This window comes from Lutjanus erythropterus, chromosome 10, assembly GCF_056507025.1.
Source record: "Lutjanus erythropterus isolate fLutEry1 chromosome 10, fLutEry1.hap2, whole genome shotgun sequence".
NCBI classification, from domain to species: Eukaryota; Metazoa; Chordata; class Actinopteri; order Lutjaniformes; family Lutjanidae; genus Lutjanus; species Lutjanus erythropterus.
The window spans coordinates 16,794,695-16,812,866 of NC_139326.1; the positions used below are offsets into that span (position 1 = coordinate 16,794,695).

General features: G+C 40.3%; 1 protein-coding gene across 2 annotated transcripts; it reads left to right on the forward strand.

Annotated features, from left to right (window-relative positions):
- The first annotated feature begins 626 nt into the window (after positions 1–626).
- scarb2a (scavenger receptor class B, member 2a) lies at positions 627–18,172 on the forward strand. Of its 2 annotated transcripts, XM_084728423.1 has the most exons (13): positions 627–891; positions 5,485–5,642; positions 5,819–5,966; positions 6,242–6,436; positions 7,312–7,403; positions 8,312–8,431; positions 8,863–9,041; positions 10,871–10,989; positions 11,615–11,688; positions 11,822–11,873; positions 11,961–12,113; positions 13,778–13,825; positions 14,161–18,172. In XM_084728423.1, the coding sequence occupies exons 1-13, from the start codon at positions 769–771 to the stop codon at positions 14,290–14,292; spliced, it is 1,593 nt and encodes a 530-aa protein (XP_084584549.1). In that variant the 5' UTR covers positions 627–768; the 3' UTR covers positions 14,293–18,172. The 2 variants fall into 2 exon arrangements, with proteins under 2 accessions (XP_084584549.1, XP_084584550.1); XM_084728424.1 differs by lacking the exon at positions 13,778–13,825.

Consider the following 18,172-nt stretch of genomic DNA (forward strand, 5'->3'; position numbering starts at 1 on the left):
GCGCGTCCATGTAGAACATGAGCACGCTCCTGCTAATTCATTCATAATCCTGACAGCCGTATTGCAAGTATATACATGCCACTAACTTCAAATATGATCACACCAGTAAAGCAAAAGTGTAAAAACACCGAATCAAGCTGTTTAACGTTATTCAAACCCCCCAAAAACAACCAATTGTGCGAAAAACGCACATAAATGGAAATAAATGTAAAATATTATTTTGTGTCAGCACGGTAATATTGTTTGAAATGGTGACATCAGCCATGTAAGCAAAGCTCCATCACTGTTTTTTCTTTAGTTTTTTTTTCTTCTTACACACCCACCGCCCATGCAGCCTCCCCAAAACGACGCTTTTCGCCTGACCGAGTTCATTAATGCGTAGAGGAAGGGGAGGAGGTGGACACAGCTCTGCTTCTACGTCCCGATGTGCTGAGAGCTGCCGTTTCATTTCACTACCGCCTCCGAGAAGCACAGTCCTTCCTTCTCCTGAGGTGATTTTTCTGATGAAAAGTGCCAACATTTTTTAATACTCAGTATTTTTTATATCCTCCCAGCTTCGCCGGAGAGAGCACCCCGGGTCGGTGAAGAGAGAAGTTTAAATCCCAGCTGCTGCTGCTGCTGCTGCTGCTCAGGAGAAGACGGGTCCGAGGCTGTTTCGCGATCCCACACCTTCGCTATCTCTGGTTAAATTCTTCTGGGTGGGAAGTTATCAACGACTTCAGTGAAGTTTTATCAGCCCCGAGAGGACAGAGACATCCGCCCGGCATCATGACTCGGAGATCCTGTGCCATTTACGCCACCGGGATCGTGTGCGCTCACCTCCTCATAGTGGGGATCGCCCTGGTCGTGGCTCAAGTCTTCCAAACAATGATCCACAGCCGGCTAAAAAAGGTGAGTTGAACCATCTTAACGTTTAAATCGTAATGGTTGGATTGGTTTTCTCCCATCTGTCACACTTGAGGGGTTTAAATGTTTCATCTGCAGTGTGACCAATCATGCGCATTCAGCATCTCACTGGTACTACATGCAGGGTCACAGGATCATCCAGTGTGTTTGTGTAAAATCTTTTTATTTTATCGTGTGTCATTTATATTTTGCTGAATTCTGAACGCCCTCCATGGAGCTAGCGGGATGAACCCAGAATGAATCCACACGACCCGGGGCTGTGCAGCGTGTAAGTCCCATTACATGCTTGTGCAGTTTTGGGGTTTTGTCCAAGCTTGCAGTAAGACAGATCATCAACGTGTGTGTTGTTAATACACGCAGAGCTGTTGGATAGAAATCCCCTGTAACTCCCACCAGGTGAACAACGATTGTGTGACTTTCAGTTTGTCATGACCTTACCTCATTTTTATGCCATTTTGACAAACCTTTAACATTCCTTTACGGATCTACAGTGTTTACACGATTTGACCAGTCATCACATGATTCAATTAGCTTTTTATTAGAAGGACTGGACAGTGGAAAAATGGGGGGAAATGCATGATATGTTGTTTCTCTTGACTGATACCACGGCATTTTTGGTACGCCGGCAGCACTGTACTTGCGCATGACCCGGTGACACATTTCTGGTGGTGCAGGCTTAATTTACTGACTTGTCCGTGGCTGTCTATTTTGAGGCGGGTTACTTACGGTAGTAATAGTAGAAATCTCAGCCAGCAGGGACGCGCTGGGCAGGGGGGAGGTGTCCAGGTCTTGAGGAATGGGGGAAGGGAGGCTGGGTGAGTGGACAGGGGAGTCAGGGACTTCCAGCGCTGGATCTACATTAAGTTATACATGGAGGATGAGTGGCTCTTATCCATCCTTCAGAAAATCCAGCACCCAACTTGAATAAGTCAGACTGATCTGCATTAATTTGATCGGCACATCCCTCTGTTTCTTTAAAGACAGATAAATGATAATTTGAGAAGTGTTTCTTGAGCAGCTCTTCGTCTGTCTTAAGCAGAATTCTGTATCAGTAAGTTAACCAACATAGAGGCTTTATTTAAGTGAACAAGCTGACTTTTTGTAATGATTTAACAGCACACACTGTCAGGCTAAACATTTATTTCTGACGTGGGAATTGATGTATACAGAAATGTGCAGGACTGTTAAACTGTGACTTAATCACTGGATTTCTGTAGTGATATGTCTATATTTCTAAAGAGGGGAGATCATTAATGTTGGTTCAAAGTGAAAAGACAGAATTCTACTTGTTAATGTCTTGTAGTCCATGTAGGTTAGGATAGTCCAAAGTATCGTTACTTTTTCAATACCACAGGTTCAATACGATATCTGTTCATTAGTATAAAAAGTACCTTAGCTATAAGAAATGATTCAATGCTCATTGAAGACATCAGTTCAGATCAGTCTTTATTGTCATACTTAAGATTTGCCTTTCAGCAAAACCAGACAGTGTTCAGTGACCTTTTCTGTTGTTGTTTAAGTTGTTAATTTAAAAAAAAAATCATCTTATTTTGTGCACCAAAGACTTTTCTTTTAGTCACGTATTGAAGTTTAAAATTGTGACAACTCTCTTGTGCAGTGGTTCTGATGGGTCATTTAGTGTTTGTTCAGACTGAAACGACAAATGTCTGCGTGTTTCTGTATTTTAAGGCATGTAGGGGTGATGTGGTGGCAGCCAGATGGGGTGGGGTTGTTGGCAGCTGACACCCTATCCTATCCCACCATGCAGACCCGTTTAAATACCTCACATTCCTTTCTCTGACATGAATCACTGTGCGGGATGCTCTGTGCAACTTGTTATCTGTACTTTAAAATCTCTCTGTTTCTTCACAAAGTCAGTTTCCACCCTCTCCTTAAGAAGAAGAAAAAGCCAGAAAATCTCGACAAGCTGTTTGTCCAAGTAGGGGACTCACTAACAGCTGCCTCACTGACATGATTTCCCCCTCCTGGGGTTAAATATAAGTCTGGGTCTCATTTGTCTCTCATTCCGACTCACGGCAGCATCCCAGGGGATCCAAATTAAAGGAGTTAGTCAAAGTTCATCAACGGGGGGACATAATTCTGATGTGGCTGGCGATTACATGAAATGACAGCATAGCTAATCCTCTTTTGCCACAGTCTGCCCATTGAATTAGACGGGCCCGGACATGCTGAACTGACTCCAAAAATCTACCTAATCTGATGTTCGAATGTGGCTCTCAGTCTTTAATAATAATGTAGCCTAGTTGTTTGGGACAAGTAAAAACCTACCTCCAGGACACAGACTCCGTATATCTATTGAGCTGGGTGTGGAGGGAGGCAAGCGCATGAGCCTTGCAAGGAATTTGACAGACTTGTTTGCCTCGAGGGCATAATTTTTGCCTGGGAGCAACCTCGTAGTGCCTTGTTGTTGTTCCAGCTTCGGCCTGTTCCAAGTCATTCTGCTCAGACGACGCAGCAAAAAAGAAAAACACCCACTGGTGCCACTCCTCTCAGCTCTGTTAAGGAGAGGAGACTTTTCAAGGTAGTATGACTGATTGGGCTTAAAGTGCTCAACAGCAAGGTCATGCTGGTAAACCATAACGCGTTTTAGCTCAAAATGTGCCAATGACACACATAATTGTCGACACAGGAGGCACTTCGTAAAGAATTGCTTGTTTTAATTGTGTATTTTTCCCTTTTAACTGTATTCCGTGTGCCGTTCAAAGCAGGATCTTGTCACGCCACACCTCAGCATTTCCCAAAGTTGTTTGACTAAGGTTCTGCTAATGTTGCCGTCACTGTTTAGTTTGAGTCTTTCAAACTTGTTCAACCTGTATTATCATTACACTGACGAACCTCTCCACTTTGGCCCTCACTTGTGTGATTTTTCTTTTTTTTTTGTGATAGATCAAGGTTTTTCTGGGAGATAAATGATGTTCATATAACTTTAATGAAGGCCTTTGGAAAGACCTTTGTTCAAGGTTGGCAAACACAGATTCAGGCCACAGTCACTCGTTAGTTTGTCAAGCCAGAGCAGACAGTTTGCATTTTGTTTCCAAAAGGGAACAAATTAGGTCGTTGCTGCTGGTTTGGCATGTTTTTTTTTTTCCTACAGTGACCTGCAGTGCACTGACAGCTCTTGATGGTTATAATGCTTCTACTGCATTACCTGGTTTCACTTGAGCTCTTAATTAAGAGGCAGAATGATCAAGACTCAGGAGAATCACAATACTTAAATACCTCAACTTCCTCTTAAGTGCGTCTTCTCTGTTTCTGAGCACATTTTATGGGAGAAGTTAGCAGCTGTGACGTCAAGTGATTATTATTCACTTGTAAAGATGCTGAACACAAAAGCAAATCCCTCTAGAGCTGCAAACAGTCAGTTAATTCATTGTTTTATTGAAAATAAATTAACTTAAAAATATTCCAATAGTCTTCTCCAATGTGAATATTTGCTGCTTTTCAATCTGAATATCTTTGGTTTTTGGTCTGTTGGTTGGAGACATTTGAAGACATTATTTTAGTCTCTAGGACAGCCTAAACAATAAGAGACTACTAAACCCTAAACCTCTCAAATCATTTTTATAATATATCTAAATGATATAAGAGTAAAAGATTAAATCTGGTCTGGTAAATCTATCTTGGTTGACCCCTCTAATATGTTTTTTTTTTATAAAGCAGCAAACAAAACCTGTAGAAACAATTCTATAGAGCAAAACATGTTTGAAGGTCGGAAGTTATAACCCAAACAGGAAGTGCCTGCCACACCCTATGCTATATTTCTCAACGGTAAGTCCCTGTGACTTCAGAAAACGTAAGAGCCTCTCTCAAGTGCACCTTGCTATACTCTGGGGACTGAGAGTTTTCAGGAGCTCAACATTAAAAAGGAAACAAGAGGAAATGGGTCATTTCTCCTTTCCTAACTTATCCTCTAAGTGTGGAAAAGGCTTGCTTATTTATTTTTCCTAGCACACAAACACCTTAAGTTCAATCAAGATACTGGCTGTTGTCTCCTTCAGTTGAGTGGTCGAGTTGAAGGTTACTGTTGCTCATGTTCAGACATGTGGCAACCAGGCTTATGTCACACACTAACCACAGACTTCAATTTTCAGGCTTGTTTTTTGTCCACATGATCATAGTGAAAACGTGTGAAACCAAAACTATCCTCTACTTTTTGGTGGTGCTTTGGCTTGCGTGGTGTGATGACAAAAACTCACCCGGCATCCCACATGTACTGCTAATGCTGCAGAGACGTATATTGTCTAATTACCACAACACGTTGCGGGGTTGTGTGGGCTGACTAGTACCCCACAGTCAGGCTTGCTGAGGTCAGAGACTGGCTGCAGAAAATTTTCTGCCTGTCCTGACGTTTTTTTCAGCTATGAAGGACTTTTCGCTGTCTCCCTCTGGGTTTCGGGGTCTTGGCCCCGGCACCGGCTCCTTGCAGAAAAGTGCCATGTGTGCTCTCAGATGGCACTTGTTCAGAGCAGCAAAGAGCTTTGAGTGGAAGTGTGAAATCTGCATGCTTTATGTCATAGTCTCTCAATCTGAATTTGTGTTTTCCTCTTTTGTTGATAGGAAATTACATTGACAGAGAAGAGCCAAGTGTTTGAGTCATGGAAGAATCCCCCTCCACCTGTTTATATGGAGTATTACTTCTTCAATGTGACCAATCCGGAGGTGTTCTTGGCAGGCGGGAAGGCAGCTGTTAAACAAATCGGACCCTATACTTACAGGTAGGTTTGATATGGAGAGCTGCAGCTTGAAATGTGTGTACTAATATATGCTGGTTAAAGTCCTGTGTGCGGAAGGCTGCCCTCCATCTGGTACATCTGGAATTATTTTGTTAGTTCAGTGTGAAATCAAAACAAAAGACATCTGGACCAACTGACCGATGTCCTTTCCACACCAGGGAATACAGGCCGCGGGAAAACGTGACTTTCCTGGAGAACGGCACCAAGATTTACGCCCTAAATCCTAAAACGTTTGTGTTTGTGCCCGAGAAGTCAGCCGGTGACCCCGAGGTTGACATTGTCAGGACTGTCAACATCCCTTTTGTGGTAAGACGTGGTGTCTGTACAGGATAAGTGTGTGTTATTATGACTTGTCATAAAGTCATTTGATTGTCTCCCATATGCTATCATTCCCCTAACAAACCCCAAGCCATTGTCCTCTTGGTTTTGTTGTGACATTTTTATTTCTTGAACATATAAACTCACTTATGTGATGCCAAGACCAACAAACTAAAGTTAACTTAAATGACCCAAAAAGACAGAAATTGAATTGGGTCTGATGGGAGTCTCTCTTTTTGACTTTCATTGTCTTGTGTCATCAGGCGGTGATGAATGAGATGAACTCCTACTCCTTCTTCGTGCGAACTTTGGTTTCTATGTACATGAACAGTCTGGGCGTCGACGTGTTCATGACCCGCACTGTTCACGAGGTTCTGTGGGGCTTCAAAGACCCTCTTCTCTCAAAAATCCACTCCATGAAGCCTGATGTGGACGAATATTTTGGGCTGATGTGGAAGGTAAGATTGATGGTGTTCTGAGTCTAATCTTAGAGGCAAGTTTGACATTATTGTAGTTCAAACACCTGAGGTGAGCTCTTGCATGTTGGTTGTTAGGGTAGGTCAACTGACGAGTGAAGGAGTCTGTGGTAGTATCATCAAAGAGAAGTGAGATTAGGCATATGCTGATGTAAGATGCTTGAACTTCCTGTTTACATAGCAACGTCTGCAACTTGGTGACAACACTAGCCTTGTGATCCTGAGGGCAGCATTTTGGGCAGCTTAAGGGAGCTCTTAGTCAATAAGTTGATGAACAGAAAATTACCTTTTATTTCACTGCCTGCAGCCTCTTAAACATGAGATATAGATGTTTTTCTTTGTTATATTTGATATTCAACTGAATATCTGCGGGATTTGGACTGTTGGTTGACTAAAACAAACAGTTTGATGAGATCAGATTGTAGAAACTAGAAATATAAAATGGCATTTTTCACTATACTGAGATATTTTCTAGAGAAAAATGGGTTATTCTCAAAGATGATAAGCAGATTAATTGACAGTGAAAATAATCGTAAAAATAAAGGCACCCTCTAAAATATCAAGATATATTTTTGACTGACATCAAAACTGTTTATGTAAAAACACCCTCCAATTAAACCATAGTTTTTATGTTCTTCAATCGATTACTCATGCCTTTTGGTGTGGGAGTCTGCTGAGAACACTTTAAGTGGCATGATAATGACTGATACAAAGCAGCATTTCTTTCACTATTCCCATGGTCCTTTGTCAACAGACCTAAACACTGTATCTGACTCACTACCTCTTAAATGTATCCTGAAAAGTTCTCTATCACAGCTGAGCTGTCTGAACCTCGTGCCTTGACTTGTTTTCCACAGAAAAATGGCACCCATGAAGGAGAGTTTGTGTTCCACACCGGCGAGGAGAACTACTTGGATTATGGCAAGATTGACACATGGAACGGCCTGAGGTAAACACTCCATTCAGACAGTGTCAAGTGTCTGTGAAAAAACAGATCCTTCTACCTTTTCCTGTGTTCCCCAGTCACAGGAAACATTCTTCAGCACATGGCCTCAACTTCTTCCCAGTCGTGATATTCATATATAATTATATATGTCTTGTTACACAGCCTGTTCTTTAGAGTCAATAGGGCTTCTGCGCTCTGGTTTTAGTTGGAACACAGTTGCAAAATTAATGTTTGGATATCCAAAATGACTTTGTACTTTGAATCTAATCAGCACTTGTAGGTAGATTTCAACACTGGCACAAGTATTCAGATCCTTTACTTTAATAAAAGTACTAACACAGCAGTTTAAAAATACTCCAAGTACTTTCAAATATTTCTTAAAGCTAGCAAGGCAGCTATTTGTTGTCATTGTGCAAAAGTTCCATAATGACCTTAAAGCATATTGAACTTAAAGTGGTCTGAGGGAAAACTAGACGTCTGCTCCTCCTCTTGGCTCTCTCACAATCAGTACGACAGTTGATTGTCAGGTTCACATAAAATCAGTATCTCACAACCTGGGAATGAGACTCAGTAATCAGTTGTTAGCATAGGTTATGTAGTCCAGTGGTTCTCAACCTACAGGTCAGGCCCCTCCGCAGGGTCAAAGAATGAATAATGTCTTCATTGTATGGACTTTGGACTGAGTCTTTCCTTTTTTGTGAAATATTGGATGAGTTACCCCTTTCACCCTTGAAGAGTTAAGTAAAGGACTTTTAAAAACGGCTAACTAGAGCTTCTTTTATTGGGAAAAAAAGGAATTAGTAACTTTAGGTGTCAAATAAATATAGTGATGTAAAAAGTACAGTATTTCCTTTGAACTGTATAGCATAAAATGAAAATAACACTAAAAACCTTTTTTTCTTAATCAACAGGGAGATGTCGTGGTGGTCTTCCAATCAGAGCAACATGATCAACGGTACAGACGGCGCAGTCTTCCACCCTCTGATTAACAGGAATGAGTTGCTTTACATCTTCGCTGCTGATCTCTGCAGGTATGCACGTGTTGCTTATGTGGCTATAAGTTTGTTTACAGTCACAGCATCCTGACAGGGCGGGAACAGGAATGTCCAGTGATATTGAAGTGAGGAAGCTGCGGCTGAGTCATACACAACATGCTTACACATCCACTGATAAAGACTTGAGTTTGTGGTTATTACAACTTCTGATAAGGCTGAAGATAGACTTACAACACACGTGGGAAAAGTCCAAGAATGTGACCAGCTCATACTTGGGAGGCTTTAAGAAATGATTATACAGGAAGCGAATACCACCTATTCCTTTTATAGCACTGACTGTCTGCCATTTCCTTCTTCTTGATGGCTCTTAAGCTCTTCCTTGACAATTTCTTGTTAATGCTTATTTGAGTTCTTACTTTATGATTCCCTAAAGCAGGCACTGAGCTTGTTTTCTTTTTCTCTCTTAGGTCTATTCATCTAGCCTATGTGGAAGACGTAGAAGTGAAAGGCATCCAGGCGTACCGCTTTGCACCCCCTAGTGACGTCCTCATGAGCCCCAAAGACAACCCCACTAACGAGGGCTTCTGTGTGCCAGCTGGAGACTGTCTCGGCACCGGGGTGCTTAAAGTCAGCGTTTGTCGAGAAGGTAAGGGACTGCCCCATTTCCCCCGCAGTTGCCATGGAGTGTGACCCACTTCCTTTTGATGATTCTAAACCAGCCCTGTGACACAGTCCGCCCCTGCCCCCATCTCTACCCCCAAAAATGTCCTTTCAGTCAGTGACCATGTCCTCTGCCTGGTGTCTGACACTCCCACTGTTTGAGCAGATTTTACTCAATACATGGTCCAATGATTAACTGTGCTGACTGTGTGTGGAGGCCATTGAAGTTCTTTATGGTGGTCATCGAGTGGCGTGTGATTGCTCTGATAAGACAATCCTCGCTGAACCTGACACATGAAGACAGTGTATCACTGACAGATCTGCTACTGTAGCCCCAGAATTTACACGCACTTTATTTACTTAAAATCTTAAGATAATTATTTTTTTGCAGTTTTATTCCAACATAATGAGTCTTAAGCTGTCTCAAAACACTACATGTATTGAATAATTTCAGAAAATGTTGAAGCTGATTTAACTCCTGCTATGCTACAATGTGATTGGGTGTCTACATCAGCTTCTCTGACTCATAAGAGGCAAACACGCCTGATTGGATGAATTTATGTGATGCTAGATGGAGAGCCAATCAAGACCAAGCCCTGTTGTCATGTGCCAAGTGGTGTCATTCTGAAACTGCCTGTTTCTTTTTTTTTTTTTAAGAGCTTAAACCACAAAAAAATCATTTAAATGCTGCCATAGCTGCTTTTTTTCTCCCACAAACATCTACATGCAATGCAAAAGAAAAAATATGTTACTGAAAACCACAATTTCCTTTCAGCTGTGTCAGGTTTATCAACAGCACCAATGTTCTTTAGGCTGATTACAGCATTTTTAGATTGAATATGTTTGAAATAAATTAAGGTTTCAGCATTTTCCCCCCATAATTCTGTTCCTGGCAGTGTGAAGAAGGATTTGAAACAGCATTTGGACTTTCATACTTATACAGAATGAATAATATAACCTGTAAAATGAGGATTTGCTGCTTTTCTGTTCTTTAAAATCATTGGAGACTGAATGTCTTTTCTGTTGTGGCAGTTGATTAGACAAAACAAGACATTATCTGGGAAAGTGTGGGGGACATTTTTCACTATTTTCCGGTATTTAATAGACTAAACAATTAATAAAAAATCAAGGAAAAAAATAATTGCAGTTCTAATCAATGTTAGTGTGGGGTTTTTTGTGATCTTAGTGTTGTTGAGGACAGTTTTCACTTTGTATTTAACTTCCTAGTGTAAAGTGTTGTAAGGAGTTTGTATTTGAGAATAATCTGTAATACAAAGGTAATATTTTTAGTTGACTTTTTAATGATGTCATTTTTGTTTTGACAAGATTTACACAAAATGCATTGTGGCCATGATAGTATCTTGTATCCTTCATAATAAGGCCTTTCTGTTATGTAAATTGGACTTTTGAAATGTTCTCTTTTTGAATTTGTGCAGTGAACATACAAGAGGATATAGAAGTAATGTAAATATAGCTTTAACTCCACTAAGAGTAAAATTATGATAAGCATCAAATATATATATTCAAAGGAAAGGTAAAGACAGGTGTGATAAGTGCTACAGGAGCACTGTTGTCATTGCTGTGTGAGCTAATTATTGCAGTACAACGTGAGACACATTCCTTATGCTATCTGCAGCACCATATCAGCTACAGATATTCCTTCATATATCTACCTATATCTCTACAAAACACCAAGTAGCTCTTATCTTATCTCAAGTTTCTTCTTTCATCGTTTTTCAGCCCTTGTTGTTTAGACTGAGTCATCTCAGGACACAAATAGTGCCTGACGCTTGTGTTTGTTTTGTTTCCTTCAAGGTGCTCCCATCGTGGTGTCTTTCCCCCACTTTTATCAAGCCGACCCGAAGTACATCAACGCTGTTGAGGGGCTCAACCCCAATAAGGACGAACACGAGACGTACCTCGACCTCCAACCGGTATGGTGAACATTTAAGATCATGTGTGGGAGTCTGTGCCAAACCTTGATGTATTGGTTTATGACTTTATTTATCCAAATGAGAATGAGTTGTTCTGATTCGTAGTAATAGCTCCTTGTGTTTTTTTTGTTATTTTCATCAACTTTCGTCATTTAAGAGAAAATGCTTCACAAAATGTGAATTTTAACATAAGCAATGCTCAGCTGAAGATAAAAAGAGATTTTTTTTATATACAAAGAAACAAATAAAAACATGCATGCAAAGAGATTAGGGATTTGGTCACCAGTAACTGGATTTAAAAAGTTACAGAGTTGCATGACAAATATAAATATATATCTGTTTATATGAGATTGTACATACATTCTCTTCTGTCATACAGCACTCAACAACAAAAGACAAAAACGTGATATGGCATGGGAGCAAATGAAGATATTTCTATTAAATCGTTTGGTTCAAATACAGATAACTTTATTAAATCATGGAGCCAGATTTTAATGGTTGAGCCAGCTGTTTTCTTCCAATATGTGAAAAGAATAAGAGGAAAGGAATAGGAAGGGGAAAGGATAGGAAATGAAAAAGTTTCTCAGCTGCAGAAAGATTAACTGAAACCTATCTATTTTTTTAGACCACAGGTGTTCCCATTCGTGCCTGCAAGAGAGCTCAGCTCAATATCATCCTGAAGAGAGTCCAAGGCTTCCCGTAAGTCGAACTTTGATGAACTGGTGACCCACTTTGCCGTTGTCACACTCTGTCCTCATTTTGGCCACATGTTGAGCCAGATGTCCTCCCTGACCTCCGTGTCTCTCTCTGTCTGTCTCTTTCCGTCCTGCAGCAAAACCAAGTTAATCAACGAAACCATTTTCCCCATCATGTTCGTCAATGAGGTGAGCATCTCATTTAGTGCAGTCCGACACAAATCTGCCCTCATAAGTGAAACGCAAATCAATAATCATCTCTCTTCTCAACTGTAGACGGCCACTATTGACGATAACTCAGCATCCCAGATGAGGACGCTGCTCCTCATCGTGACTCTTGTGTCAAACTTCCCTTTGCTCATCGTGGGGATGGGCATCATCTTACTGCTGGTGCTCGTCGTCTTGTTCTGCCGAAACCGCCAGAAGAAGGTAAGAACTTACCTCTGTTGCTGTGGATCGTTATTGTGTAGTATTAATCCACACAGTTACCCCGGTTTGAAAAGTGTGTGCTACCCACTGACATTAGCTCGCAGATTACACAAGAGTGATACTAGATATAGACAGTGGTAATATGTCACGGTCAATGAGAGTGTGTTTTTTTTGTATTTGCATGGTTTAACAGTTTCCTGAGCTACTGCAGGTTTAACCCCGAGCATGTTAACTAACACATTGCATGATTCCTGCGCAGCAAAGTCAGCATGAGCAGTTTTCCTCAATTCCGCATCAAATGGTGTTTTTTTTTCCCTCGCTGAATGTTTTCTAACAGTCGGTGCATCTTTGTGTCAATGAATCCTTGTTTTCAGGAAGGAAACGTCTAAGTTTCCCTTCTGGTTAGTGTAGCTATAAGCTGGTTTGAGCACTATTGGGTAACAGAGTGCATTGAACTAGAGAAGCCCCGAGACTGATGTACAGAGCATGTTCACCTCTTATCTCTACTAGTGCAGGATTGTTGATCTGAACCCTGGCCTCAGTGCCCTCAGATTACAGATGACTGTGGTTGAGGTTATTCACTGTCCAGAGAGATTGTACAAGGAATAGTTTGATATTATACTTTATACTATTCACTTTTTTTTGCTGAGAATTAGATGAGAAGATCTCTTGTGTCTAATAATGCTGTCACAATGACATAATTTTTTAAACTCCAATACAATACTAGAAGTCAATGCAGATTTTATTTGTTTAGCCCAACAGCACAACACAGTTCACCTCAGGAGCTTTACAATCTGCACAGTATGCAACACTTTAGACCCAAAAAATAGAATAAACCTCAGGAAGAGCCATAATTAAAAATAAAAAAAACAATACTCTATACCTCTTTCAATACCATGGCCAAAAATAATTCCCAGTCACACAAAATAGATGATATTTTTCTTTTTTTTTTTTTTTTACACAGCACTGTTGCAGCAAAACTTACTTAACAACATCTGGTTCTGCTGCAAGCCAAGTCAGGCAAGATAATAAAGACTGTACTGAACTGAGGTTTTGGGTCAGGATTTGGATAATTTCTTAATCGTTTTAATCGTACTTTCTATACTACTGAATGCATAATTAACAGACATTTTATTGTTTTAAATATGTGGTATCAAAAAAGTACTTTGAATTACATATGAAGTTACAGCTAAGTGACAGGTAGCATAGCTTAGCATAAAGACAGGCAAAAACAGCTATCTTAAGCAACAGAAATAGCTGTTTTTACACTTTTTGTACAAATTAAACAAGATATGATGTGTTAAATTAGAGAGCTTTAGAGGCTGTGGGTTTTGGACTTTGGACTGAGCTATGCTAGCTGTTTGCCCTGGTTTCCAGTCTTTGTGCTAAGCTAAGCTAACCAACTGCACCTTCATATTCAGCTTACAGACATGAGAGTTATATAAATCTTCTTTTCTAACGCTCGGCAAGAAAGCGAGTAAATGTATTTCTCAAAATGTCACACTATTCCTTTCTCATGCAAACATGCATTAAAGTTTAAACTTTTAGCTCAGCATTGAGATAATGTTTAAAATATGCGTAATTGCAATGTGAAAAAGTGTTGTATTAACCATGTTCTAATTTTAATTTTCTGTAACCCCCCTTTTTTTCCTTTTCTGTTTTAGAATGAAGTAAAACGTATTGATTTTACTGAAGCTTTTCATTCTTTTCCTGTAAGTCTTAATTTTTGCCTTGTTTGCTATTCTCCTTTTTAATTTATATTATTCATCATCTTTTATCATCATTTTTAATTATTTTATGGGACATTATATTGCATTTGAGTTCTCACCTCACTGTGTAATATGTTTATTTTTAAGTTAATGTTTTCTGTGGTGGTTGTTGTCATAACTGGTGCATATTTAGATTGATGTGGTTCACTGTGGACATTTCAGTCAGAACATTTATCTCCATTTTAATGTCAGTGTTAAGAATGAAAGAATATTTGGATGTCCTGCCACTTCGATGGTTTGTACTAACGCCTTCTGTCCTCCCGACTCTTCCCGTTCAGACGGTGAAAGATGACACGGCGTACACGCAGGTCAGCGACAAACCCGACGAGCCGTCAGAAACGCCTGCCAACCAGCCAGTGAGGAACGGCTCCTACATTGCCATGTCTCCAGTGGAGGCGCAGAAGTGTTGATCGAGAATCCCCTCCCCAAGTGTGGAGCTCAGGAAGGGGGCTGAGGGAGCAGCACATGGGTGTTACATTACCATGGGGGGTTTACATACACAGTCACTTATTTTTTGGGGGGGGTGGGGAGGATAGGGAAAGGGGTGGGACAAAAGCCCCAGTAAATGTTTAGTCAACAAAGACATTGCTCCTCTCACTGAGCCCCCTTATGACTGTCTGTCCTCCTCTACTCTACCTGCTGAGCATGGCCCTCACTGCCTGCCGTACTGCAACACAAACAAACTCCCACACTCTATTCCTCATTTCCGTCCTGGTTGGCTCCTAAAGATGAAGGGAATCTGGACGGGCCCGGCTGGGACACGCCTTTTTTCCGCAAATCTCCTGAGGGAACACGGTAGCATAGGTGTCGCTGTTGCACACAGATGCATGATCTTCGGAGTAGACTCTGCTGACCGATGTGGCTCAAAGAGAGTGTTTAGTATTCATCTGAACAACAGTGGGTGTTGTTACCATCGTATTCTTGCTCTTTTCCTCTCCGTCAGTGTTGTGTGAGGAGAACACTTTGAGCCAACAGATTTTTTTTTAAAAAAAAGCCCCCGTAAACCGAATCCTTAGGACAAAACTCTCTGAGCTCCTGCAGGCTCAGAGGAAGATAAAATGATTTTGCTAACAAAACTGAACTCAGCATATCCTTTTTGTATGAAAAAAAAGAAACAGAAGAAGAAGAAAAAACAGACTGAGCCAAACTATTTATAGTATTTTTTGCCTTTTTTTTCCTAAGATGAATTAGTGCACCCACCCACACACACACACACACACACATTCACACACGTACGCACACACACAATGCACTTCCAGTATCAGTTAGTGAACGTGTGTGTGCACTTCTTACACTTGAGTGTCCTGTTTTGATGGACAATGGGCAACTGTTTTTCTTGATGCAGGCACAGTGTAGTGTGACACCTGGAATACTTGTGATTTTGCCCCCCCTCCTCTCCTCGTTTTTGCCATCATTACCTTCTTTTCCAGAACACTAATTTTAAAAAAAAAGATTCAGAGACCTCAGCTAGATTTCCAAGTTATCATTCCTTAAGATGATGACTAGTTAGCTGCAAATTTGTTAGGAATGCAAACGGTAGCTTCATAAAGTTGTACCTTTTAGGCTTCATCATCACGCATTCAAAACAAAAAGGAAAAAACACCCACAGAACTTACAAGGGAGACTTGAACCTGCTTTCTGCCTTACAGTGGTTCAGTGTGTTCTTTATGTTCATACATTGTTCAAATAAGCTGGAATATCTCTTTTGTCGTTGTTGTACATATGTAAAGGGGAAATGTTGAGATACCTCTGACCAAAATCCAGCAAGCAGTCCTCCTGGGTGTGCTGAAAGACACTAACTTTGCTCTGGTGTCAACCGCTCCTGCACGTCTACACTGTTACTTATTAGAGAAAGCACAATTTGGATTGCTAAAACCAGTCCTCACACAAGGCTACCAGGTGTTTTTTGTCCTGTTATTATATATATATTTACAGCTGATCTGTCAAAGACACTGACAAGTGCCGTGACTATTTAACAAAAAGAAAAAAAAAAAAAGTGGAATCATTGGGTTTTGAGGGAGCCCTGTGCACCACTTGCCGCTGTGCAGTCATTCAGTTTGCCAAGGAGCTGTAGGCATTCAGGCAAAACCGCAGCACACAGCACTTGAATCACTGTTTGTCTTATGTTTCGTGTCGTGTGTTCATTTCTCTGTCCACCACACTTGTCTCGTCACCTGTCAAACCCAGTGGTAATGGGAAGTGAATTTAAGGCCATAATACTGTCAACATGGAGAATTCCCTGCACTTTGCCTGGAAATTGTGCCCTGTGTATTTTCATTGTTTGTGGGTTTTTCTTTTTGTCCTGGTCATTTCAATGCAGGTGGTCCATTATGTTCAACACATTTCAATTGTTTGTCCTCACTAGTATTTGGTCATGATGAAGGATGTCCACTCAAACATCCATGCCTCTGTGTTTCTTGCTTTTCAGCACATGGAGTGTCTTCTTTTGATATACTTTTGTATTTGTTATTGCTGCTAAAAATGCCATAACCTATGGACTTGTATTTGTATACGTGGTATTTACCATATTGTGCTCATATTCAGTTTCAGATTGATCCACAGGGGCACCTTCTTCTTCAAATCTTGAAGGCCTTCTGTGTTGCCAACCCTTATTTGACACCTGAGCACAAGATACAAAGCCCAAAGCTTGCTGCCATTTATTGGAATTAGCAATTACAGTTATCACTAGCAACATTTTTTTATCACATTATCACATTTAACCACTCTATTAGCAGATGATCTGACCATATCACACTATATTATAGGGTTAGTAAACTTGAGAGTTTGCTGGAGGTGCACAAAAAGGGCGAGCTGCTTCAGTACCATCTGAGATTGGTGTCAGGAGTCTGATACTGGGACGAATAACACTGTGGTGGAGAGTAAAGTAGTCCTTTTTAAAGTTAAATCAATTCACTAAAGGCCTTTTTATCACCACCTACATGTAAGCTGCTACCACCATGTGCAAACTCCATCCTTATCCACCTTTTTAAAATTCTTGACTTGAGCCTGAAAGACCTTAATCCCGCTTGAGAGCCGTGTGTGTTGCTTTTACAGTGTCCGTTCAAACACACACCTGAGCCATCACTCCTCCGCCATCTGACTTCTACTACACCTGACCTTTGAGCCCAATCTCACAAGCCCATTGGCTCGTCCCTGCTTGACCAAAGATAACCCACATAGATCTGCCCCAGCGCCGTGTTTACTCTCCTCTGTGATAACGGCCGTGCCACAAAACCATCGCCTACTTTTTTCTTTTCTTTTTTTTTTTTTTTTTAATCGTGCCACCACTTATGTGAAGTATTTGCAGCAGTGTGAACAGATATGTGTATGTGCCTTTTTTACATCTAGGCAAATGTTTTAAAAAAAGGAGAAATTTCACAAGTTGGTAGTCTGATGGGTATTGCTTTTTTTGTCACCAAGTGCAAGAGCAAACAAAAGTAATCAATGCTCTCTGTGAGCAGATCTCAGTATTATGTAAGACAAAGCAATACCAAACTGTATGAAATAAATTGTGGATGTTTTGTAAGGGGCCACACAATATTTATGTATATTTTTTTTTTGTTTCAATTGTATAGACAAAAGTATTTCCTTTTTTTTCTGTAGTGTGATTTTTTTTTTTTTTTTTTTTTTATTCAGCACATTTAATTTTTGATCAAGTCCTTGTTTTTCAAAATACAAAAAAGTTTAAAAGATGGACCAGTAATGGACCAGTATGCCACACTGGGTGCTGCCAGAACCCTGTAAAATGTCTGTAAAGATTGTTCATGAATGGTTTAAGATTGTTTATGTTGGATGAGTATGAGAACTTGTGTGAGTAAATTTGTGTTTATAGAGCCAGTGCACCATTTCTGTAAAACTGGAGTGATTTTTTTTTTTTTTTACTGGAAGGCTGATTATCTTGAAGACTGAGTAAAGTAAGGCATTGATGCTGTGTTAACTATCTAGATGAATGAAGCCCTCCATCAGGGATGAGCACTTGTGCCATACCATCCTTTTATTATTATTATTATTATTATTTTTCTCCTTAATTTGCTTTTGGTGTAACAACCGCATCTCCCCATTTCGATGTTTCGAAGTCACTAACAGACATTTCCTCTTGAGATATACTAATTTGTTTTGCTGCTGAAAATGACAATCCTGCTTGTCATGTTAGGTGCAAAATGAATTCAAAGTAATATCCATTTTTAGTTTTGATAATTTACACTGCACAGATGTTTCTACAGTGCTTTTGTAAACATTTCTAGTGTATTTGCAAAAAAATAAAAGTTGCAGTCAAGTGCAAAGTTCAAA